The sequence below is a fragment of the Oratosquilla oratoria genome, chromosome 41 (assembly GCF_046742065.1).
Source record: "Oratosquilla oratoria isolate Oo_2021 chromosome 41, ASM4674206v1, whole genome shotgun sequence".
In the NCBI taxonomy this organism is placed as follows: domain Eukaryota; kingdom Metazoa; phylum Arthropoda; class Malacostraca; order Stomatopoda; family Squillidae; genus Oratosquilla; species Oratosquilla oratoria.
The window spans coordinates 2490044-2517298 of record NC_134817.1 but is presented as its reverse complement, the minus strand read 5'-3'; the positions used below and the strand labels follow the sequence as shown (position 1 = coordinate 2517298).

At 39.6% G+C, this 27255-nt stretch overlaps 1 protein-coding gene across 6 annotated transcripts in view; it reads right to left on the bottom strand.

Moving 5' to 3' along the window:
* LOC143020898 (RNA polymerase II-associated protein 1) overlaps positions 1-21343 on the bottom strand; it is a 38526-nt gene extending 17183 nt beyond the window's left edge. The window contains exons 1-5 of one of the 6 annotated variants that reach the window (XM_076177786.1): positions 20958-21154; positions 20571-20731; positions 14398-14564; positions 4720-4833; positions 2180-2313 (exon numbers count right to left, since the gene is read on the bottom strand). In XM_076177786.1, the coding sequence (XP_076033901.1) occupies positions 2180-2313; positions 4720-4833; positions 14398-14557 (408 nt within the window). In that variant the 5' untranslated portion in view covers positions 14558-14564; positions 20571-20731; positions 20958-21154. The other 5 variants (XM_076177787.1, XM_076177789.1, XM_076177788.1 and 2 more) reach the window with 5 other exon arrangements.
* Positions 21344-27255: the final 5912 nt, after the last annotated feature.

Sequence of the window (27255 nt, the reverse complement as noted above, 5' to 3'; positions counted from 1 at the left end):
CCGCCCGGCCTTGAAGATGATATCCTGGAGGAGTTCTCATTTATTAAGGTGCTGTACCTCCCACCAACCACCACCTCTATCCTCCAGCCCATGGACCAACAAGTCATTTCGAACTTCAAGAAACTCTACACAAAACACTTGTTCAAGAGGTGTTTCAACATCACTGAAAACACCCAGCTTACCCTTCGTGAGTTTTGGAAGCAGCACTTCGATATTGTTGTTTGCCTCAAGATAATCGTCATGGCTTGGCAGGAGGTGACCAGGCGTTCCCTTAATGTGGCTTGGAGAAAGCTGTGGCCCAATGCTATTGCCCCACGAGATTTTGAGGGGTTCGAGGTGGAGTTGGAGGGTAAAGTTGAGCCTGAAGTTGACGAAATTGTTTCGCTGGGAAAGTGCATGGGGCTTGAGGTGAATGACGAGGACATCGACGAGTTGATTCAGGAGCACCACGAGGAGCTTTTGACGGAGGAGCTGAGGGAGTTGGAGGCGATGCAACACACGGCAATGCAGGAGGAGTTCAGTAAAGACGAAGAGGACGCAGCCATTATTCCGACGGCCCGAATAAAAGACATTTTAGGAAAATTCTATGAATTTTCGGAATTTGTTGAAAAGAATCACCCAGAAAAAGTGTTCACTGGTCGGGCTATCGCTCACTATGATGATGTTTGCCTTGCACATTTTCGAAAGATTGTTAAAAGCCGACAAAAGCAAATGACCTTGGATCGGTTCTTTACAAAACGTCAGGCAAAAAACATGATAGCAGTTAAAACAAGAGAAAAATTAAATGCAAAAAAGAAAAAAAAATTATTCTTTACATTATGTACAACTCTCATTTTTATGTTTATTGTGCAGTAATTTAATTCTAACATGTATTTGTTACAGGTTTTGATGCATTTTTGTAATTTATATAAAAAAATTATGTCCGATTTTTAAGGGGCTTGGAACCGATTAGGGCATTTATAGGGTAAAAAGCGTTTCTACTTACGAAATTTTCACGTTACGAAACGATTTCCAGTACGAATTAATTTCGTGAGTAGAGGTACCACTGTATTTCTCAAGTGGCTGAGGGTAGAGAGGTTCACCTTTTAATAAAGTGATGGTGATAAGTTAGTTTTAGCTGTCAGAATCTGCTGTCTTGCCGCATTTCCTCCGACCCAAGCAAGTGTGGCATGGGAAAGAGATGACTCAAGTGGGAACACTCAGTGACAGTATTCTTTCTCCCCTACCATAGGGCCCAGCTAGAAGTAGTGAATATTAAATAATATTAGCCCAATATCTATGTGGACTTTTTTAACAGTAGCATAGCAGGAAGGCAGTCAAGTTTCTGAGATGGTACAGGCAAAAATAAAGTTATTTTTGCTTACAGAAATATATTATTTTTCAATTGTTCTTTAGTATGATAAATAAAATTTCGACTGGAATACAAAAAATAACTTTATGTAGTGGATACTTTGGTACCCTCCCCCTCCCCCCAATTTAATATACGCAATTTTCTTTTATTTAATGATGCCTCTCTGTTCTTATATATCACATGAATTAAGTACTACTTGTACAATATTTTCCATTAATGGCCTATCAACAACTCATCCATCCACCACCCTTTCCCATGTATACTTAAGCTTGGCTTTCTTTTTAAACACTGAGTTTTATATCCTAAACTTCCTGTCTAAACCCATTTCCAATATCATCTCTCCACCACAATTCTTACCTGGCATCCGAAACCTCCCTACTTATCCCTTTACTGGACCATCCTCTACTCTAGAATTGAGATTTCCTGACACAATTGCATTCACATTCCTCCCAAAACTCTCTAAAAATATTCAAATCTATCCAAAAAGCCTCCTTTCCTCTTCACTTTTCTCACTACCACATCCATATGCCCTCACAAAAATCCACATCTCCCATCCCAGATTTTTGGGAAGTCTTTCATCTAAGTATGGTGGTGGTAAAATTGAACAGAAAGTGAGGAGCATTTGGTAGGAGGTGCCATCACCTTTACCCTATGCACATGACTGTGGGGGCAAATAACAAGTACTGCTAGAAATCAGAGAGAAATGTGGCACTCAAACCTATGACTATAAAGATACGAGACCTGCATGCATTTAAATGTGCCACTAGTGCACAAAGACTGAGTGGTTGCATATAAAACAGTGAAATACATAATATGAGCTGGACCAACCTTAGTATTGATACTGAAGGGTACAACAGCACCCTTAGGGGTTGCCTCTGGAGTCCATGTATGCAAGTCGAGGTCTGTCAGAGGTGGAACTTCTCGTGCCACTACCTGACTGATTACTGCAGCTGGACTGCCAACTAGAACATAAAAGTCCTAGTTAAATCTTCCCTAATAATGATCAACATAGTTATAATTATAATTAGTATGCATTATTCATCAATAAAAATGTAATTAGCTTGATCAAAATGTTGCAGAACTGTACATCCAATACTTTTTTGGTATTGAATGAAGCAATGACCACAACATGTACCTATATGTATATTAATTTGTACACATCAGCAATATAACATTCCTTTTCAAAATAATAAAATAATCTTTTCTATATATAGTACAACATGCATTACCTGAAGTTAAAAGTACATTTTAGCTGATTTTACTAGATTTTTTTTCCCAAAACTGTTTAACACCTTTCATACTGATTTATGAAGCGCGAGTGTATCAACATCTTGATTATATTTCTTTTGTAGTTGTAGCTGAGTGGCCCCCATATTCTGTGAACTGGCTTGATTATATTTTCTGTGGTTATTAACCTCTTCGATATGATGACACCTACATAGGCATCAAGAGGTACGAGTGGGTATACAAGGATGCTGACGTTGGCATATTGTTTATATTTATTTTGTAGTTGTAGCTGAGTGACCCCGAATTCTGTGAATTGGTTTGATCACATTTTCTGTGTTTAGTATTACTCAGAGTGAAAAAGAACGAATAATATAGCGGTGACTTCATATTTTATAATCCAAGTAGTGTGATGCATTATACATTAGACATTCAATGCTGCACGCAAGAATTTGACTCGTACTAAAGAGGTTAACATTCAGCTGTAACTTTATATTTAATAAGAGTGTTGTGATGCATCATCAAATCATCATGTATTAGGCAGCAAATGCTGTGCACGAGAATTTGACTTGTATTGAAAGGTTAATATACATATATCAAGGCTTTTTCCCCCTTACAAGGGAGATAGCCAAAAAGAAAAAGGCATAAAATCATTCCCACCCAGAGGTTAATATAATTTAAGTAAAAACCTGTAAAAGATTTAAGTAAAAAAAAACCGTCATCCAGGAGGTGCCAAGATAAGAGGGAGGGAGGAGGGTGGAGGGGAGTGGAATATATAGGAAATGGAATGGGTGGGAGTGGTTTCTATGCCTTTTTCTCTTTGGCTACCCCCTGTGTAGGAGGAAAAAGCCTATGGTATAAGTATGTATGTATGTATGTAAAAACAATATCCAACAATGTATACACATACACACACAAAAATGAGCAATAGCAGCAAAAGACCATCCTTGAACTATTCCTCGGGAAGAAAACCCATAATAAAGGAAAATGTGAGAATGATTTGGGAGTGTTGATAAAAGAGCCTCTCACCAGGATTATGCTGAAGAGGATTAAAGCAGTTTTTCACTATATGGATGAAGAGATAATGAAAAAACTCATTGAAACCCTGATCCATCCAAGACTGTAACATGTGTTAGTGGTATGGTCCCCACATAGAGTGAAGAATATAACCAAGACAAAGGGCAGTGACCAATTTGGTCTCCGGCCTGGCTTATAAACTATTTGAGGAAAGGCTAGCACTGGGTCTGCCAACTTTGAAAAATCGAAGAGAAAGAGGTGATATGATTACAGGATTCAGGTCACTAAAGGGGAAAGATTGCATTGACAGATCTCTTGATTAATGCTATGGATGTGCTGTGTCTTTGTGACACTGCTTTTGACCCAGGGCAGTGGACAAGATGCAGGGATGACCCATCATCCAGGAGGTGCTAAGATAAGAGGGAGGGAAGAAAGTAGAGGGGAGTGGAGTATATAAGGGATGGAATGGGTGGGAGTGGTTTCCATGCCTTTGTTTTTTTGGCTACCTCCCATGTAAGGGGGAAGAATGCTTTGTTAAATGTATGTAAAAACACAATTCTCACAGACAGAGCTTCAGCTAGCATTGAACCTAATACAATTCTTGGCCATACCCTACCACCAATACATAAATCTGAATCTAAGCTAAACACTACTAATGAGGTCATTTAAGATGTTTTTGATGTGGTTACCACACAACACTTAAAGCATTCTAATGCAGGTTATGCAACACAACAAATGACATCCACTCTGGCAGGCTGCCTTAAATTTGATCATTCATATATTCATAAAATATACAACATTGTCAGCATACACATGTATGGTCAGTGCATACCTTGGGTGAAAGAATTCTGGCCAGATTCTAAAGTTGGCCTCCATAACTTTGCCATTACCCGGGAAGAGGCCAAACACAGAGTATGGGAGTCCAATATATTTTACGTTTCGCCCAGCAGGGCTTCTTCAGAAGAAGCCCTGCTGGGCGAAATGTAAAATATATTGGACTCCCATACTCTGCGTTTGGCCTCTTCCCTACAGAGCTGTTGCAGTCATTGCTGCTTTTACTCACTTGCCATTACCCATTGACATGGAAGGCTAAAAAACAAACAAACAACAACAGGGAAATTCCTCACCTGTCTCCACAAGGACAGTGTGGTCAACAATACCCTGTTTCTTCCTCTTTTGTGTACCCTGTTGAACCCCCTGGGAAGTCTGACCATCACGGCCTGAGGGTCTCTTTGAAGAACCTGGAGAAAAATATTAACATAATTACCATCGATAACAATCATCAATTTATCAATCTGTTGCCCCAGGAGACCTACAGCTCCCAGGTAACTGGCAACATAATAATAATAACAAATTTATTTGGCAAAGAATCAATATACATGAAGTGCAGATAATGACAAGAACACATAGTTCAAAATAATAACTGCAAATTGCCGAGGATAACAGCCTGACACACAAATCACTGAAAGATAAAATATTGCAATGTTGTCTGCATATAGCTAGTGTGGGGCAGTGCAAGATGAGGTGATCAGTATCCTCTGTGTGATGGTGCACCTAAGCCAGTGTTTCTTTAGCCAGGCCTATTCTGTGTTGGTATCACCTTTGTGTACTTGATGGCGAACTAAACACAAGAATGTTAGTACAAGTTTTGCTTCTCTTGGGAGGGTTTTTTCTGTGGCACTGATGTCTAGGGGTGTTTGATGGAGTAGGAAGTTTGGAGGTCGGTCTTGAATGTATTGTGTAATACAGGTAGTAAATTGTTGTATATGTTAGAATACCATGCTTTTTTACACTGAAGGTGGTTGAACTGGTATGATGTAATGAGATGAGAACTGTGTAGTTATCTATGGGGAAGATTTTGGTTTCTATCAGTATTGACTGCATAATAATATGCAGCCAATACTTTATGAACTGTTTTGGGGCACCCCTACAGACCAATCACACATCATTCATCTATCTTAAAGCTTAACCCCTTCCATACAATAATGCCAACATTGGTGTCGAAGAGCTGTGAGTGGGTATACAAGGATGCCGACATCAGCATCTTGATTATGTTTATTTTGTAGTTGTAGCTGAGTGATCCCCATATTCTGTGAATTGGCTTGATCACATTTTCTATGGTTATCAACATTCAAGGTGAAAGAGAATGAGAAATAAAGCTGTAACTTTATACACTATAATGCATGTATTGTGATTTGTCATTAAATCATCATACATCAGGCAGCCAATGCTGCATTCGAGAATTCGACTCATATTGAAGAGGTATCTTCTCATTTAGGAATCACGATACTTTTCCAATACTGCTCTCCCTCATTTATGCTGCCCCCCTGAACATGTACTTTACCACTTCTATGACTGTACCTCTTCCTGATTCCCTGTGGTGGTGGGGAGAATTATATCATGTTTCTCACGCATGTCATAAAGGGCAAATAAATGGAACACAATGACAGGACAAAGGATCCACCACCCTATATTTTTCTCAATCTTGTAGCAGGATCGGAGAAAGGATTAAGGCGTCCAAAAGGAGGAAGTTGAGGGCTAATGTGGGTAAAAGCAAGGTAATGAAATGTACAAGGGGAGAGGATGGCAGCAATTTGGAAGTGAGTATTAAGGGAGAGAGGCTGGAAGAAGTGGATAGCTTTAGATACTTGGGGGCACATGTTGCATGAAAGGGAGGACTGGAGGTGGAGGTAGAATGTAGACTGAAAGAAGCATGTAAATGCCTTGGGGGACTAAAAAGTATAATAATAGATATTTGGGAATGGATGCTAGGAGATTGCATGAAGGGGTGATTGTGCTGACAGCACTGTAAGGGGCAGAAACATGGAACATAAGAGAGGAAGAGTTTAAATGTGTTTAAGAAGTATGGTAGGGATTACTAGGCTGGATAGAGTGAGAAATGAGGTGAGAAGAAGAGCTGGACCAGAAAATGGGTTGGGAGATAGGGTTAATGAAAGAGTATTGGGATGGTTTGAACACATGAAAAGAATGAGAGAAGAAAGATTAGTAAAAGAAGTGTGGAAGGCAAAGGGGGATGTAGTGAACAGGAGGGGCGACAGGATAAGATGGATGGGGTGAAAGGTGAAAGGGGCGTTGAGAAAGAGGGGGATGTCTGTTGAGGAAAGAAAGAAGAAGACAGAAGATAGAGGTGAGTGGAGAATGGTTGTATATGGAGTGGGTATGGGATGGGGGATTAGGGAGTGGTTATGTGTGAATGATATTTTGACGCAGCCCTGTTTTCTCTTTTTTCTGTATGAGGGGATGGAGAGGAGGTTTGCCAATTAAGTGAAGCAACTTTGCTGTGGATGTGCTGTGTCTTGCTACATTCCTTCTGACCCAGGACAGTGGGTGAGATGCAGGGATGACCCATCATCCAGGAGGAGCCAAGAAAAGAAGGAGGGAGGGAGGAATGATGAATGGGAGTGGAGTGGGTGGGGATAAATGGGAGTGGAGTGGGTGGGGACAAATTGACTTTAGCTACTTCCCTTGTAAGGGGAAAAAAATCCTTGGTATATGTACTTCTAACCCTTCAAATTGCTAATTTCAGCCAGTCTAATATGGTAACCCTGGAGAGGATAGAGGAGAGTTGAGCATCATTACAAGTGGATGAAATCAAGGGAGGATGAAAGGGTGGATCATCCTGGGTGGCACATTACCAGAGACATGCTCAGGTCATGAAAATTGTATTTGGGTTAGCACTATATGGATATCTCTCTATAAAGTATGAAAAGCATTTCATTCTTAAGGTGCAGCTGTTGCACTGAAAAATCTGTAACACAAATAATTTATCTATTTCTCCTACGCATACTTTTATCCAACTTTAGCAGTAGAAAGTTTATTATAGGAATGCACATATGATGATATTTTACACAATTTTTTCTTAAGCAAAGATGAGCAGAAACAGTAGCCTTGTAAAGTTGCATGATCATGATACTCATTGATGTCAGATGTTAACAAATGCGCTATGTTTATTGTTGTTGTTTTACACCACTGGCTTTTCTAGTAGCTTCTACATACCATTACATACACCTTGTGTCATGCAGGGTTTACTAGCAATATGTTTATATTCGGCTCTACCCACATTTTGCACTGCTCCTCACCGAGTTATACGTGGAAACTCCACTCTGTTTACCTTGGGCATCAACTATAGGTATCTTGGAGGGCACCAGGCAGACTAGTTCACTTCACACTCTACCTAGAGTCTTGAGCTCAAATTTGTATTCCTTCACTGTTTGCTCCAATTTGTGTTCAACCTTCACTGCCGTGAACTATTGGCTGCTACACTCTTTTATACAGGTTGGTTTCTCTAACATGCTTTAGACATGAAACCCATGCTTAAACACTGCTATCATCAACCCCTTTTCTAAACACATCTCCAACATCATCTCTCCACTAAAATTTTTACCTACCATCCCTAACCTCCCTACTATATCTATTGGCTCATTCTTTACACTAGCATTGAGATCCCACAGGGAGGGAAGAAGGGGTGGTGAATGGGAATGGAGTGCGTGGGGATGAAATGGGTGGGAGTGGAATTATGTCTTTTGACTGGATACCTCCCTTGTAAGGGAAAAAAGCCCTTAGTATATGTATATAGGTATATTTAGATTTCAATTCATGTACTGTTCCAGCTTTGGCTATATCACCTAAACTATTCCAAGTTTTTATGCATCTATAAGGAAAATGTATTTCATCACATCCTTTAGACATATGGCCTTTCTTAATTTGTTTCCATGCCTAAGATGAGATGGATGGATGGGGTAAAAGGGACATTGGGAAAGAGGGGAATGTCTGTTGAGGAAGGACGTGAGAAGACAGAAGACAGGGGTGAATGAAGAATGGTTGTGTATGGATTATGCTGTGATGCATGAGGGGGAGTGGGTGGGGAACTGTGGGTGAGGGAGTATGCGTGAGAAATAAATTAATGCAGCCCGAAGGGATTTCTCTCCATCTTCTCCTATTCTGCATGAGGGGATGGGGGGTTGCCAATTTAATGAAGCGACCTTGCTGTGGATGTGCTGTGTCTTGCAACACTGTTTCTGACCCAGTGCAGTGGGCAAGATACAGGGATGACCCATCATCCAGGAGGTGCCAAGATAAAAGGGAGGGAAGAGGGTGGAGGGGAGTGGAGTATGTTAGGGATGGAATGGGTGGAAGTGGTTTTTATGCCTTTGTTTTTTGGCTACCTCCCTTGTAAGGGGGAAAAAGCCTTTGGTATATGTATGTATGTTTGATTAAGAGATCTCTTCTGTTAGTTAAGTCTTTCTTTTCTATTTTTCATAGTTGGTTGACCCAGTGCTTCTAGTCTTTACCTCGTAAGGTTTATATGCCAGGTTAGGGGCCAGTTTGGTTGCTGCCCATTGTGTTCTCTTGCATATACAGTGAGTCCTCCTTATACGGTAATTCTTTATCCAGTAAATTCACAGTGTGTTTGAGATGAGGTGTCTGAGAAGTATGGTGGGGGTTACTAGGCTGGATAGAGTGAGAAATGAGGAGGTGAGGAGGAGAACAGGGGTGAAAAAGGATTTGGGAGATAGGGTTGATGAAAGAATATTAGGATGGTTTGGACACATGGAAAGAATGAGTGAAGAAAGACTAGTAAAAGAGGTATGGAAGGCAGATGTGGAGGGAGTGAACATGAGGGGACGTCCTAGGATGAGGTGGATGGATGGGGTGAAGGGGGCTTTGGGGAAGAGGGGAATGTCTGTTGAGGAAGGAAGGGAGAGGACGGAAGACAGAGGTGAGTGGAGAATGGTTGTATATGGATGATGTTGTGACTGCATGAGGAGAAATGGGCAAGGGGTGGGGTAGTATGTGTGAGTAAATTTTGACGCAGCCCGAAGGGATTTTCTCCCCGTCCTCGCCTTATATGCAAAGGGGGACGGAGAGGGGGGGTCGCCGATTAAATGAAGCGGCCTTGCTGTGGATGTACTGTGTCTTGCGACACTGCTTCTGACCCAGGGCGGTGGGCAGGGTGCAGGGATGACCCGTCATCCAGGAGGTGCTCAGATGAGAGGAAGGGTGGGAGGGGTGTGGAGTGTATTTGGGGATGTAATGGGTGGGAGTGTTTTTGTGCCTTTCCCTTTTTGGCTACCTCCCTTGGAAGGGGGAAAAAGCCTTGGTATATGTATGTATGTACTACCCACGATTCTATTTACGGTAAGAAAAATTCACAGATACGGTATCTGCTAGATATTTTGAAGAGGAAAGAGCAGGGAGAAGGTACATCTGCCATATCCTATTATTACATGTTTTAATGGGCTCGGTATACGGTAATTTCAATTTGTGGTAAGGTTTTCAGGAACGCATATGTACCGTATAACGAGGACTTATTATATTCTTCATTCTGTGTGGGGATCACACTACTGGCACATATTCTAGTCTTAGATGGATCATGGTTTCAATGAGTTTTTTCATGATCTCTTAATCCATATAGTGAAAAGACACTTTTTCCCTTTGGCTACTTAATTAGGGGAGACAATTTTTCCCCTGCAATGACCATTTTCCTCCCAAAAAATCAAAGTCATCGAAAACAAAGTCATCGTATGTCCATCAAATGTGCTATCCCTGGGTAATGTCTGAAATTTAAGATTATGGCAATAATTTTCATGTTAAGTAGAAATTGAGATTCTCATGGATCTTCTTCATTTTTTGTTCAAAAAAGTACCATGAGAAAATGGGGAAATTTGTCTTTGTTATTTACAGATTCTGCTTACTTGCACCCAGTGTACTTCAAAACACATGTATCTGCTTGTATGAATCCATAAAGTTTGTAAGACCTAGCAGTGAATGGTTAATATAATTAGAAATATGCATACAATGCACCCATATAGGAATACACACTATAGTCTACACTTTTAGGATTCGTACAAACAGCATACTTACAACTTCGTAATAATTTCTTTGGTACAATGGACAATACAAAAACCAAATCAATAACCTTTGGCCATGTTTTGGAAAGAACTTTTGAAATACTTGATATGAGGTACAGGGAAGTCCATTACACCTCTTAGTTTTATGTGGTTATCAGTCCTCACATTTTGTAATTTTGATCAAACTGGTTTTACACCAATATTTCCACCTCTAGAAGTTGAAAATGAAACAGTCTCATCTTCGCTGTCCAGATCATCATCAATTATTATCACTGTCCTCAAACTGTTCCACAGTTTCTGACTCTTCAGAAGCCAAAATCTCTTCTATTTCTTCCTGTGTCTATGGGAGCCAATCTTCCTTGTATTACCACTCATCTCTATACATACATACATTTACCAAGGCTTTTTCCCCCTTACAAGGGAGGTAGCCAAAAAGAAAAAGGCATAAAATCATTCCCACCCATTCCATCCCTGAATACACTCCACACCCCTCCACCCTCCCTCCCATTTTAGCACCTCCTGGATGACGGGTCATCCCTGCACCTTGTCCACTGCCCTGGGTCAGAAGCAGTGTCACAAGACACAGCACATCCACAGCAAGGCCACTTCATTAAATCGGCAACCCCCCTCTCCGTCCCCCCCATGCATAAAAGGAGAAGATGGGGAGAAATCCCTTCGGGCTGCATCAAATTGTGCTCACATTTACTACCTCACCCCCCATCCCCCCACCCATTCCACCTCATACATCACAACATCGTCCATATACAACCATTCTCCATTCACCCGTCTTCTGTCCTCTCCCGTCCTTCCTCAACAGACATTCCCCTCTTCCCCAAAGCCCCCTTCACCCCATCCATCCACCTCATCCTAGGACGTCCCCTCATGTTCACTCCCTCCACATCTGCCTTCCATACCTCTTTTACTAGTCTTTCTTCACTCATTTTTTCCATGTGTCCAAACCATTCTAATACTCTTTCATCAACCCTATCTCCCAACTCCCTTTCCACCCGTTCTCCTCCTCACCTCCTCATTTCTCATTCTATCTAGCCTAGTAACCCCCATCATACTTCTCACACACCTCATCTCAAACACATTCAAACTCCTTCTCTCTTCCTCTCTTATGTTCCATGTTTCTGCAACCATACAGTGCTGTCGGCACAATCACTCCTTCATACAGTTTCCTATTAGCATCCATTCCCAAATGTCTATTCCTTATTACACTTTTTAATCCACCAAGGCATTTACTCACTTCTCTCAATCTACATTCTACCTCCACCTTCACTCCACCTTTCCCTGCCACATTTGCACCCAAGTATCTAAAACTATCCACTTCCTCCAGTCGCTCTCCCTTAATGCTCACTTCCAGTCTACTGCCAATTTCACCCCTTGTACATCTCATCACCTTACTTTTACCCACATTTATCTTCAGCTTTCTTCTATCACACACTCTCCAAACCTTTGTCACCAACTTCCTCAATCCCTCCTCCGATCCTGCCACAAGCGCAGTGTCGTCCACAAACAACAGCTGGCTCACCTCCCACTTTTCTCAATTTTCTTATAGTAACAATAATAATGAGCTCATGATAGTACAGTACAGTTTTTGCCTCACTAGTTCTGGTCACATGCATTTTACATATCATCATAGTATTTCATGTCATTCTTACTTCATATCATGCATATTTTCTTCTACACACTTCTATTACATCAACGTTAACTATAACAAATGGAACTTACTTGAGAAAATATGTGAAACTTATAGACAAATACATTTGTTTACACTTGTGTGATCATCTGATCAGTCAGGTGATACTCAAATATATGACAAATTTCAAGCATCACAACACCACAACATGTTTCTATTTATACTCCAAAGCCTCTATATTATGTTTATATGCTGTATTCATGAGTGCATAAAATTGGCCAAAATGAGCAATTCCTGTGACACCCACAGTGGTCACACTCATATTATGTATTATCATACTATTTCTCCACATTTCAATATCATAATATGGGTATTTTCTTCTACAGATACTGGCATTCTATCACAGCTGTCCTAATACTGTAAAAATAGTGAATCTAATCCAAACTAAATGAGGTGCACAGTAGCATATGTATGATGGTGTGTAACACTGCCCCAGGTGGCCCAGCCTGTGTATGCAGCACCATGCTTTCTGGGTTGCTATGGCAATGGTGGACACGTGGAGGAGTATTATTGCCAAGATGATGAGTGATGAGTTGAACTACATCTATGCAAGTAGTAATTTTAATTTGAGCATGTGGCATTTTTGCAATTTAGCAGCTTATGGGAACTATGTTTTGAAGTGCATTTTTGGAATCTATGTAGCCAAAGGGTTGATCTTTTGCAGCAGTCCATACATCTCTCACAATCCTGCTGATATGTCTGTCTGGTGACAGGTTGTCTACTATCATGATGGATTTTTTTTTTCCTTTTAGTTGGTTGTGCATGTTTAACCACTTCAGTACAAATCAAATTCTTGCGTACAGCATCAGTTGCCATATGTATGATTCATCACACTACTAGTATTATAAAACAAAGTCACTGCTGTATTACTCATTCTCATTTAATCCAAGTAATAATAAACACAGAAAATGTGGTCAAACCAGTTGAATGAATCTAGGGTAACTCATGTGCAACTACAAAAACATATATATATATATACAGACGCTCCTCAACTTACGTTTTATTTACGTTCCGAACGGCCGAACGTAATGTGAAAATGAACATAAGTTGTTACTGTACGTTCCAGTAATGTATGACCGTTCATACTGTACTATACATCCATATATTCTATTACCGTATCTTAATCTTATAAAACACCCCTAAATCATTAATTATAAACATAACATTGTAAAATGATAACATTAATTTCAAATTAAATTCAAGCAACATAAAGTGAGATGGTGGAGGAGGAGGAGGAGGAGGAGGAGGCAAGGCGCGTTCAGTCTGTCGTTTGTGCCATGTAAACAAGGGACGCAGTGTCATGCGTAAGTATCGTTTGAACGTCTCGTACTACAGAGAGCGCGCTAAACTCAAAAATTCACTCAAAAAAAATTTTACAATTTTTTTTTACAGTCAGTTCAAACATAAAATCGAAAAAACGTAAAACGAATGAACATAAGTAGAGGAGCGTCTGTAATCAAGACTCTGATGCTAGCATCCTCGTGTACCCACTTGCACCTCGTGATGCCTACGTAGGCATCATCGTACCGAAGTGGTTAATGATGTGGGAAAGATTGGTGGGTTTGCATAAAACTGAATGCCTAGCATTTTCATGTGTTGTTCTATGGGAAGGGTTTTGGTTTGTGTGAGCAGATGTTCTATTCAGGTGGCTTTAATGCATCTGGTTATTATTCTTGATTATTTTTTTCTTTTTTTGGTCTTTGATTTCTTGATTATTGGGAACCGAGTTATGGGGGCATAATCCATTTCACCACAATGATCATGTACTAGCACTGAAATGTGACACTGGGTTGCCATGAATATATGACACATGTAAAACAGAACTGCCAAAAATTGTCAGGAAAAGCACCATGATGCTTTTCTTGAAGAAATGTCTAGCACTTCCCAGGCATCAAACCCAGACCTCCCATGACTGAAGTAGGAATGGGCTCCACAATACTGACAACAGTCAATATTTCTTTCCAGAGAGACATATGGGAGGGCCAAGGGACTTCCAGTCATTGAAGCTCTGTGTGGTGTATGCCAAAGTACATTACATGCTGGGATATATATCTTTTATTTGGGGAAAAACATAATTGAATCACTAATATCCCAAAATGATGAACAAATTTCAACAGATTCATTATTCCAAACCTGAGGTCAAAAGGTGGCAAATTATTGGGGACTAACTCATATTCCACGAATAAATACCCCTCCTTCAACAATAGCGTTCTTTTGTTTCTTCAACTCACCTGGTGCACTCCCAGGAGTGGCACTCTGTGTGCACTTTTCCCCTTTTTGGTTCTTCTTGACCAACTTGACTGATGGTGTAAAAGAGCCTTGAGATAAAAGCTCAGCCTCCTGTTTAATCAGGTCCTCATCAGTCTCCCGGGCATGTGGACGCTGGAGCATTCTATAACTAAAGGAAATCAATATTGAATAAATAAAAGTACACATACATTAATTACACAACAAATATCTTAATTTGACAAACCTAAGGACACATCAATTATAGCCAATCCCATATATCTACAAAGCCTCCCACAGTGCCATCCTATTTACTCTGTCATAACCTTTTCCCAAATCCAAAAAGGCCCAAAAAACATCTTTACCTTTTCCTAAGTCTTTCTCACATATCTGTCTTACCACAAAAATTGGACCCATGCAACCCCAACCTTTCCTAAACCCACAATGTTATTCATCAATTACTCCTCATTCCTCTCCTAATCCTCTCAATTAACCACTTCATGCCGGGCCAAAATCTCGCGGGTAGCATTAGCTACCAGACGTACAATATTGCGTCATAATACTCGCACTATAAAAAATAAAGTCACCGCTGTATTGATCGTTCTCTCTTTCACCCATGAATTTTGATAACCATAGAAAATATGATGAAGCCAGATTACAGAGTATGGGGGTCACGCAGGTACAACTACAATAAATATAATCAAGACGCCGATATGGCAGCCTCGCGTACCCACTTGCTCCTCATGACGCCTATGTAGACGTCACTGTATGGAAGGGGTTAAAACCCTCCTATATGCCCCAACCACACTCAACAAACTAATCTTCCTAATACTCACATTCACCCCCTTTTCTCTTCTAAAGCAAAACTATACAGGCAATGGGTTTCCACTCTTTGTCATTTTTTTAAGGACTTTTCATGACCCATTCTTGCACTTTTTCAGGACCCAGGTACAAAAGTTCCTGGACATTTTATATAGCCAAGCACTTGCAAAAATAACCAGAAAATGTCATTTAAGGGCAGTGAACCTGAAGAACAACATCATGTCCACTGTCAGTCACATCACAGATGATTTTTTTTTTCCAATTGATTAAATAAAAATGCATGAAATTATTTTATTTTGGTGGAAAATATATCAAATTAATTATTTTTTCATGACTTTTTGACAATTTTTAAAGAATTTAAGGACTTTTCAGGAATGGATTTTTATAATACAAAAATTCATGACTTTTTAGGTTTTTAAGGACCAGTAAAAACCCTGAGGCACTCCTCCAGCACGCTACCCTCCTATTAGGCAGTTGTCCTCATAGCGTCACCACAACCTAATGCGGCCGACCTCATACAATGTCCCCTGGAAAAACCAACTTGTGCACTTGGTCGGAGTAGTCCCTGTCTGTTGTTGTTGTTGTTGTTCCCTATACTGTCTGTTCGAGCAGTCCCGTCTCCCCTGTCTGTAGTGAGGTATGGCTCCAGCATGACGGCTTCCAGCACCACTGCAACCCCATCGGCCCAATGACCCACCCTGGATTTGCACGATCTGTTTTGTGGACACAAGTATCACCACCAACTCCCTCCTAAAGACAGCACCACTGAAACCCAATCAATCTAAATCTGAACAGGTAACAAATCCATGGTTATAGTAGTTAACATGTACACCCCCCCACCCCAAATCATTCCCAACAGTTACAAACAACTTTAGGTCTAACCTCAAACAACTCACCACCATCCCCAACCTTATCCTGGGTGGTGATTTCAACCCTAAGTCGTCTGCCTGGTATGACACCACCACCAACATGGACAGACAGCTTGATTTCCAGACAACTTGACTCAGAGATCATCATGAACAACACCCATAATCACACACATATCCCCCATCAAGCCCTCTACACCCACTCCTCTCCTGACATCACCTTCTGTTCCTCTTGTTTAACCCTAACAACCTCTTGGAAAGTGGTTGGAGCCCTCAGATTCGATCACCTTACAATCACCACCACCACCAAAACACAATACACCCCAGTTTGTCACAAACACACACCAATTACAAAAGAATATACTGGGAAGCTTTCACTGATGAGACAGAATAACATTTTGAGACAATGAACAGTACACCAATCAAAGGCATAGGCACTGTACACACCTTCAACATAACCATACAAAATGTGACACTGCTTCTGCCCCAGGGCAGTGGACAAGATGCAGAGATGACCCATCATCCAGGAGGTGCCAAGATAAGAGGGAGGAAAGAGGGTAGAGGGGAGTGGAGTCTGTAGGGGGTGGAATGGGTGGGAGTGGTTTCTATGCCTTTGTTTTTTGGCTACCTCCCTTGTAAGGGGGAAAAAGCCTTGGTATATGTATGTATGTGGCTCATATCCTGGGTACTCTGCAGAGTGCAGCAATTTTTTAAGTTTTATTTAATATAATTTTGTGCCACAATGACAACTTGAGCATTGCATTATACACTGTTAAATAGCTGAATAAATGCTGTATTACAGTGTACTGTATTCACATAATCATCATAAAGATTATGGGAGAAGAATGCCTATTCATCACTAAATTTCTGAGAATTTTCTTTACTCATTTTACTTCCTGAGCATTAAACTATACTCCATTTGAGAGAATTGGACATTCTAAATATAATTTTCATGTGTTATAACACAGTACAATTCAAACGAAAAGACAGAGTGAAAAACAGACTAATCATTTTGAAGCCAAGAAGAAATTAGAGATAATTATAGGAAGTAGTAACGATGTGATTTCTTGCTTGTGGACTTGCTGAATGAAAGTGCTCTGAGCACATTAGAATGTGATCTGTGAAGTATTGAACAAACAGCAACAGCATGCTTGTGGCTACAGTTTTGTTTCATGCATTACAGAAAATGTGCACGGGGGGGGGGGGGGGGGATTGATCTAATCCAAGTTACAAATTAATACACAGCTTTGACAACATCCCATTCTCAAAGTCTTTAGCTGAATACAAATAACCAGGGGCTACTCTCTAAACATGTGTAAGCCCAATCATTGGAGAACAACTCTGAAAGGCAACTGGTTTCAGAGTCAGAATAATAGACATATGGATTGCACTCCCTGAGAGCATTGGTATAGCACCCTCAATGGCCAAGTTCAAAGCCCAGTATAATACACACATAAAATTGACCAAAGAATTGGCTGAATAGTCTAAGAGGTGAGGAACCAAGCAAGAAGACCTCTTCTTATTTTCCCACTATCTCTTAATTAGGTAAATTAAATTTGATATGTACTGCTCTCTTACAAGGAGTAGGAAAAAAAAAAATATATATAATAACAGCTATGCAGACCATCTCATCGAGAAAGTCATACAGAAAAAACTGGACCAGTTTGCAGACTCGACCCAGTTGCCCACCCCTCCCAAGGAGAAAATCACCGTTTACCACCATAATTCTTTTCATGACCGGTACCGCGAGGAGTGTGATGCCCTTAGGAATATCATCAAGAGAGGAGTCACCCCAACCAACAGAAATGCCATCATAGACTTGAGAATACTCTGCAAACCTAACCTCATTAGTTCCCTGATTATGAGGAATAGCACGGCGCCCAGGGCCCCGAGTGAGGCTACCACCAATGTTGTATACAAATTTTCATGTCAGGAGGGCCGCTGCGACGGCTCCAGCACATACATTGGCAGGACCTCCTCTACACTGCGGCGTCGCCTACAATCCCATAGAAACCAGGGATCAATTTTCCAGCATTTCACTGAAACACACAACATGAAGCCTCCTCTACAGAAGCTGCTAGACCAAACGGACATTCTTCACAAGGAGTCTGCCTTCAGGAAGCTGCAGATTGCAGAAGCAGTATCCATTACTTGCCAGCGCCCTACCATCAACATACAGCAAGCTGCCGATTTTATTCTCCCTTCCGCGCGCCCTGTAAAGAATAACCCCCTCCAGGAACAACAAGCCTTTAGACAGCAGCAGCCCCGCGAACAAATGAAACATGTCCAGCTAGTTAATCAGCGCCTAGGACCAGTAACCAGAGCAGCAGCAAATCAGGCCAGAGCTTCTAGACAAAATACCACCCTCTTGGCTCCCGGACAAAATCCCACCCTCTTAGCTCCCAGACAAAATCCCACCCTCTTGACTCCCAGACAAAATCCCACCCTCTTGAACCCTAGACAAAATCCCACCCTCTTGGCTCCTAGACAAAATCCCACCCCCTTGGCTTCCAGACAAAATCCCACCCCCTTGGCTTCCAGACAAAATCCCACCCCCTTGGCTCCCAGACAAAATCCCACTCCCTTGGCTCCCGGACAAAATCCCATACTGCACCTCTCAGCCAATGAGAGGCCAGTATTCCGTCTGAGCTAGGCAGGCTGAGCCTTATAAGCCCGCCCATCCAACTAGCGGTCATTATTCGTTGGAAGACCTTCAGTATAGCAGAGCATCCTACAAAGCAGTCCTCACCCTGAAGACGCCTCACGACGAGGCGAAAAACTATAGTTTCGGTGGAGTCAATAGTTGTTCAATACTATTACTATGCAAAAATATATCAGTTGGCATACACTGTGTATATTCTTTTGAGAGTCATGAATGACTACTTCCAGTCCCTCTCAGTTGCTAATAGGAAAGTATTCTCCAGATTAAAGAATACAGTCTTGAAGATTGTTAAAGCAACTAGTGCAGTTGATTTCAACCAGAATTGTCTTAGAGAAAACCTGTGCCCCAGAAATATATATATATATATATATATATATATATATATATATATATATATAGAGGTTGGGATATATTTGGTTAGGAGCTATTGGTAAATTTTCAGAAGTGTACACCTACGCGATCTAACATTAGAAAATTAAATATTACTTTTGAAAATCATAATACATCAATGTAATATACATTTTTCTTGGCAGAAATCAATAACAGAAGAAGTTGCTAAAACTGATATACTGTACTTATAAATACAGTGGTAGCTGCTCCTTGAGATGCCATATTTGTTTTGATAGATGTGGGGGTTGAAGAGATTGTAGTAGGATAAATTTGTCTGTTCTAAACTAACCCACCTAACCTATACAGCAGAAGTATTTAAAATACAGCTGGATGCCTTCCAACAAGAAATAGAAGACACACGACTCAGTGACGCAATTGGTAGAGTCCTCGACTGTCATTCCGGCAGTCCGGGTTCGAATCCTGCCCAGAGCTGAAATGATTTCAGTATCACTGCTCTTCGAGTCGTTACTCCAACTCTCATGGGCAGGGAGTTAGGGGTGTGTGTGCGTCTAAGGTCACAGCATTACCCATAGATTGGTCATATGAGCTCTGAGTTCTCTTCCGAGAGGGAAATATCTATCGAATTTGAGTCCAGCATGTGATCCAAAAGACCAGGGTGAATACACCTCCCACACCATCCTATAGTAATACCTGGCCCCACTACAACAAGCTGGCACATCATATACCACTTCACTGGAGGCAACACAGCCAAGGAGGAAGCAGCAGCACCAGTTCCTGTAGCTGAGACAAAGACGCCAAGATCTCCATAAGGTAACATAAGGTAAGGTAGCCTACATTTGGTAATCCAGTACCAGTAATTCTAGAGATAATCGGGGTCATCATTGTCTTCTTCAACCTCTAAATCTATCAAAACAAAGATGACGTCACAAGGAGTCACCACAGCTCTATTCACTTGTGTATCACTCTTGGCAACTTTTTCTGTTGTTAATTTTTGCTAAGAAAAACATACATTACATTGATGTATTATAATTTACAATATTATGATCTAATCTTCTATTACTATATCATGTAGGTGTGCACTTCTAAAAAAATACTGAACTATTGAACAAAGTTTCATAATACATGTGTGATTCTGGAATTTTACCAAATTACCAATGCGATGGAGTAAAGCAAAATTAGGTAAAATATAAATATTCAATACTGCTAAGAATTAAAGACCACTGGTAAAAAGAATTACCCTAATCTTCATGATTCCAAATATATCTACACTTTACTGGTAAAATTACAGTCACTCAAGCACAGATGGTCAACATGAATTTTTTCCAATAGCTTCTAACCTTATCTAAAGTAACCATTCCATAGAAAAATAAATATAAATTGCAAACAAGAAAAGTGTCAAGTGATATATGTTTCCATGATACTGGAATAAAACCACTTTATTCCCAGCATTTACAATTCCACCAGAACAAAAGTATACCTTAGGAACACTGGCAAGCCACTGGCTGAACCAAAGAAAGCTTACAAAGTCTGCCCACAACGTTGAACAACTGCCTACTGCGCCACCATCACAAGCATGTTGATTGTGCCAATTGAGGTGTATTAACTTTGAATTGGCACTTCAAAACATCACCTGTGATTCTAAAATTCAAACAATAGACAGTTCTCTTAGACAACACTCATTCCTAACAAGATGTTGGTAATATATACTAAAATCATGGATATATTGTGAGCACACTGATTGGTTGTAATATGTTATATGTCCAACTTAACCACTCAAGTTTTTGTCGATGACGTTAGGATACACATTACTAGCATTACAACAATAATTATGGTCTTGACAAACATCCTTCCCTACTTCACACACCTTGTCCCTTGACAAAGTTGCCTATGCGATCAACAACAACTGGATTTTTTTAAACATATGTTCCTGTGATCAAGATCTTCTCGTACATCACTGACATCTACCTTCTTTCTGCTACGGTACGGTTTGTTTTTGTATTGTTGTTGATACAATGACTAGACTACACGATCTTCGAATCGCTTCGAAACAGTAAGTTGAAACGAATAATGACTCGTATAATCTATCATATTTCGAAACATTCCAGCAATTAACATACTCACACGGAATTTTACATGAATTTGAGTTTAGGTACGTTAGAAAATCAGAGAATAGGAGACGGGACGAGATCCATCGAGCGTTACTCCTTTCCTGTATACTACAATCAGGTAAACACACACACACACACACACACACACACACACACACACACACACACACACACATATATATATATATATATATATATATATATATATATATATATATATATATATATATATATATATATATATATGTTGAGACTGTGACAAGTTGAAAAAGGTGGAAAAAGAGAGTCACGGGTCTCGTTCCGGGTTTATTCCTGACCGGTTTCGCTTGTAGTTCTGAAGAAGCTACAAACGAAGCCGGTCAGGAATAAACTCGGACCGAGACCCGTGACTCTCCTTTTCCACCTTTTTCACACACACACACACACGCGCGCGCGCACACACACGCACACACACACACACACACACACACACACGGTGGCGCAGTTGGTAGAACGCTGAGCTGCCACGAAAGTGGCCCGCAGCTCCTGGTTCGAATCCTGCCCAGGGCCGAAATTATTTCGGTACTGCTGCGCTCCGGGTCGTTACTCTGACTCTCGTGGGCGGGGAGTTGGGTGTGTGTGTGTGTGAAAGGTCATAGCATTACCCATAGATCGGACCTACGAGCTCTGAGCTCTCTTCCGGGAGGGAAATAGCTGTCGATCACGAGTCCAACACGTGATCCAAAGACCAAGTGAATACACACACACACACATATATATATATATATATATATATATATATATATATGTGTGTGTGTGTGTGTATGCGTGTGTGTGTGTGTGTATTCACCTACTAAGTATTTCAGCGGCTTTGACCCATCGTTTTTCGCTCATATTTCCGAAATAATCATTCACATCAGCATGGTATATTAGCACAGCCTAATTCACACCCGGCCATAATTTTTGACGTTATATAGTGTATTCACAAGTGTATTTAATTACGGTGTTTACTCTTGATATTGTGTGTGTCGTAGCCGACACCCGTGAAGTAAATCGAACAAGTGAAGTTGGGATACACGAGGTAGTTTGTGATGACGTCACGACTTCACCTGTTCGATTTACTTCACGGGTGTCGGCTACGACACACTTAATATCAAGAGTAAACGCCGTAATTAAATACACTTGTAAATACACTCTAACGTCAAAAATTATGGCCGGGTGTGAATTAGGCTGTGCTAATATATTATACTGATGTGAATGGTTATTTCGGAAATATGAGCGAAAAACGATTGGTCAAAGCCGCTGAAATACTTAGTAGTTGTATTTTACGGGAAGGGGAGCTATGCTCGTGTGTCCCATCTTCATATCTCGTTTTATCTAATATGTTTTTAGATTCGTTTTTTTTTTCACACACTACCTTCTCATCTAACTTGTTCCAAACGTATATTACCCTATGGGGAACGCTGTTCTTTTTTTTTTTTTTTTTTTTTAGGTCTCTTCTCTAACTGTCTTGATTTTCTTTCCATGTCTTCTTGTATCTCTACTATCCCATTTTATTATATCCTCTCTATCAATAGTTTCTATGCCTTTCATGATTCTATAAATAGTTATCAAGTCTCCTCTCACCTCTTCTTTGCTCTAATGTCTGTAGCTCAAGTTTTGCTAGTCTCTCTTCATATGATAGTTCTGAGAGTGTTGGTGCCAATTTCGTAATTCCTCTTTGTATTCTTTCAAGTTTTGTTATACATTTTTTTGTACTTCATAGTGACCACGTCGTCGCTGCATACTCCAATCTTGGTCTTATCAAAGTGACTAGTATTTTCTTCACCATTTCTTTGTCCAGGTATGTAAATGCCACTTTGATTGTTCTTATTAAATTATAAGTTTCTCCAAAAATCTTGTTTACATGTTTCTCAGGGGACATATTATTCATAATAATGACTCCCAGGTCCTTCTCATGTTCTACTTTTTTATTTCTTCTTCTCCCAATTTATATGATCACACTTTTCTTTTTTGCTTTTTCCAAATTCCATTATACTACACTTCTTAATATTGAATTCCATCTCCCACTTCCTACTCCATTCCCATACTTTATTGAGATCACTCTGTAGCGACTCACTATCTTCTACAGCGTTCACTTTTTTCAACAATTTTGCATCTTATCAAAAGCTTTTTTCAGGTCTAGAAATGCACAATCAGCCCATCCATCTCTTTCTTGTATTACATCTATTAGCCTTGAATAGAAACACATTAAGTTTGTGACGCATGATCGTCCTTGTCTAAATCCAAATTGCCTTGGATTTAGTACATTGTTTTTTCCAGATGCCTTACCCATCTAGTTTTGATGATTCTTTCACAGATTTTAGCTATCGTACTTGTAAGAGAGACCGGTCTATAGTTAGTAGGGTCTTCCTTGTTCCCCCCTTTAGATATTGGTACTATATTTGCTCTTTTCCAATCTTCTGGAACTTTTCCTTCATTCAATGAACTGCTTATTAGACTATGTATTTTGTTTGTTAGTTCATTCCTGCATTCTCTCAAAATCCAGTTTGCCACCCCCTTGTTTTACCTCTCTGTTTCTAATCCAATAATCATATGCACCATGTCCTACACTGTTGGGTGGTAGTGGACCTTTCAATTTTGTCTCTACAATTCCCATTATGTCCGGTTCTTTTTCCTTCAGGTAATCATTCAGTTCGTTCAAGCCTGTTATTAAGCCATCTATATTTGTGTAAGACACTTTTAATTTTCTGCTATTTCCATTGTGTTTTCTGTTTCCCTTCTGTTTTTCTCTGCTATGAACCATTTCCTCACTTTCGTATTCACTACTCTCCAATAGAATTTCTCTTTTTCTGACTGTTCTTTTCTCGTTTTTTTTCCTTAGCTTCTAGTCTTTTTGTTTTCTCATCCTCTCTTTCCTCTTTATTCATTTCTATTTTTATCCATACCTGTTTATATTGATCACTGTCTGCTAGTTTCCATGTTTTTGCTAAGATATTTTTTGCTGTCATTTATGACCTGAATTTAACCTTAATTGGTCTGGTTTTATCTGTATTGCATTCCCCTAGTCTATATATTTCTTCTATTTGTTTCCCTGTTTCTGGTTCATCTTCTTGAACCACTTCTAATATCTTATTTACTTTTTCCTTTTCCTCCTTTATTCTTGTAGTCCTATTTGGATTAAACCTCTCTTCCATCCCTAATATAATTATACATTTCTTTTTATCCGCTAAGTCTCTTACTATATTCTCCTTCTCCCTCATCACTTTAATAACTGCATCCTTAGTTTGTTCTTTCATCTGCTGTTCCACTACACCTCTAAATTAAATTTTATTGTTCCCTTGTACTTTTTTCCAACCTCTTACCTCTTTTGCTATGGACTCTTTATTCTCTTTATTATTCCTCTTTAATCACTCATTCTCATCCTTTACTTCTCTTAACTGTCTTTTTAATTCTTCTATTTTTTTTTAGTTAGATTTTGATTCCCCTTCTTTAGTTCTTCCAGTTTATCAACTCTTTGGGTAACTAGCGTTAATTGGTTAAACCTAACCTCCCATGTTTCGTTCATTTTTTTTTTTTTTTTTAAGTTTCTCCTCTAGATTTACTAGTCGGGGGAGGTTGTCATTTCCTCCCTCATTAAATCCATGGAAATAATTATCTTCTTCCATTGCGCTGCGCTGCTCTTATCTATTTTTCTAATTTTTACATTTTTACTAATCTCTTCGACTTCACCACTGTCGTCTGCCCCTTTCTTATTGACATGCCGTCTGACTTCCTGGGCCCTTTCGTCCCCTTCCTCATTTCCTTCCATTTTCCTCAGTAATCCCTCCCCTTCTCATTTTTCTTCACCTTCCCACTACACCACGAGCTCTCCCCTTCCCTATTAATACAACACAGGTACTCCCTCGTCGTTGAGATCCACGAAAATTGTAGATTTTTCAGGAGTCCAAAGTCTGTCACTTCGACCGACGTGAGTGTGTGTGTGTGTGTGTGTGTGTGTGTGTGTGTGTGTGTGTGTGTGTGTGTGTGTGTGTGTGTGTGTGTGTGTATTTACCTAGTTGTATTTACCTAGTTGTATTTTACGGGAAGGGGAGCTATGCTCGTGGGGTCCCGTCTTCATATCTCATTTTATCTAAACTATTTTTAAATTCATGTATTGTTTTTGCACACACCACTTTCTCATCTAACTTGTTCCAACTGTTTATTACTCTGTGAGGAAAGTTGTTCTTTTTCAAGTCTCTTCTATAGCTGTCTTTTTTATTTTCTTTCCGTGTCCTCTTGTATTTCTGTTATCCCATTTAATCAGATTCTCTCTATCAGTAATTTCTATGCCTTTCATGATTCTGTAAATAGCTATCAAATCTCCTCTCTCTCTTCTTTGCTCTAGTGTCTGTAGTTCAAGCTTTTCTAGTCTCTCTTCATATGATAGTTTTGAGAGCGTTGGTGCCAGTTTTGTAATTGCTCTTTGTATTCTTTCAAGTTTTTTTTATACATTTTTTTGTACTTGGTGACCATATCGTTGCTGCATATTCCAATCTTGGTCTTATCAGGGTGATTAGGATTTTCTTCACCATTTCTTCATCCAGGTATGTAAATGCCACTTTGATTGTTCTTATCAAATTATAAGTTTCTCCAAAAATCTTATTTATATGTTTCTCAGGTGACATATTATTCATAACAATGACTCCCAGGTCCTTCTCATTTTCTACTTTTTTATTCCTTCTTCTCCCAATTTATATGCTCCTGTTATTCTGTTTTTGCTTTTTCCAAATTCCATTATACTACACTTTTTTGTATTGAACTCCATCTCCCACTTCCTACTCCATTCCTGTACTATATTTAGATCTCTCTGTAGTGATTCACAATCTTCTTCAGTTTCCACTCTTTTCAGTAGTTTTGCATCATCTGCAAAGAAGCTCATATAGCTTTCTATTCCTTCATCCATATCATTAATATATATAGCAAACATTATTGGGGCCAGAACTGTTCCCTGCGGAACACCGCTTATTACTTCATCCCATTTTGAGTGCTGGTTTCTTATCACTACTCTCATTTTTCTTTCTTGCAAAAAGTCTTCCATCCAATTTAGTAGTTTTCCCTGTATTCCTCCTTCAGTTTCTAATTTCTTAAGCAACTTCTTATGTGGTACTTTGTCAAAAGCTTTCTTTAGGTCTAGAAATGCACAGTCCGCCCATCCATCTCTTTCTTGTATTATATCTATTAGCCTTGAATAGAAACATATTAAATTGGTGACGCATGATCGTCCTTGTCTGAATCCAAATTGCCTTGGATTTAACACTTTTTTTTTTTTTTTTTCTAAATATTTTACCCATCTACTTTTGATAATTCTTTCACAAATTTTTGCTATTGTACTTGTTAGAGAGACTGGTCTATAGTTTGTAGGTTCTTCTTTATTTCCTCCTTTATATATAGGTACTATATTTGCTTTTTTCCAATCTTCTGGAACTTTTCCTTCTTTCACGGAGCTGTTTAGTATGCTATGTATTTTGTCTGCCAGTTCATTCCTGCATTCTTTCAGAATCCAGTTTGCTATATCATCTGGTCCATGCGATTTTCTGACATCAAGATTACTCAAGTGTGTCAATATTTCATTCTTTGTTACTTCTACAGTATTTCTTCCATAGGGGGGACTTTCTCTTTCCATTCAATCTCTTCAGGTTGTATGTTCTCCCTTGTAAACACTGATTTAAAATGTTTGTTCATAATTTCCGCCATTTCCATTTCCTCTTAATTTCTCCAAGTCTTGTTTGTTTTTCAGTTTATTGTTTACAAATCTGTAGAATAGTTTTGGTTGATCTTTACACTTTTCTATGACATCTTTTTCATATTTTCTCTTTTCCTGTCTGCACGTTTGTACATATTCATTTCTATAACCGGTATATATTTTCCATTTTTCAGGTCTTCTGTCTTTTTTCCATCTGGTCCAGGCTTTGTCTCTTTTGTCTTTTAGCTCCCTACAACTTTTGTTGTACCAGCATTTTACATATTCTTTTTCTTGTTTTTGTCTTGGGACATACTTTTCCACTCCTTTTTTGTAAATTTTTGTCAAAATAT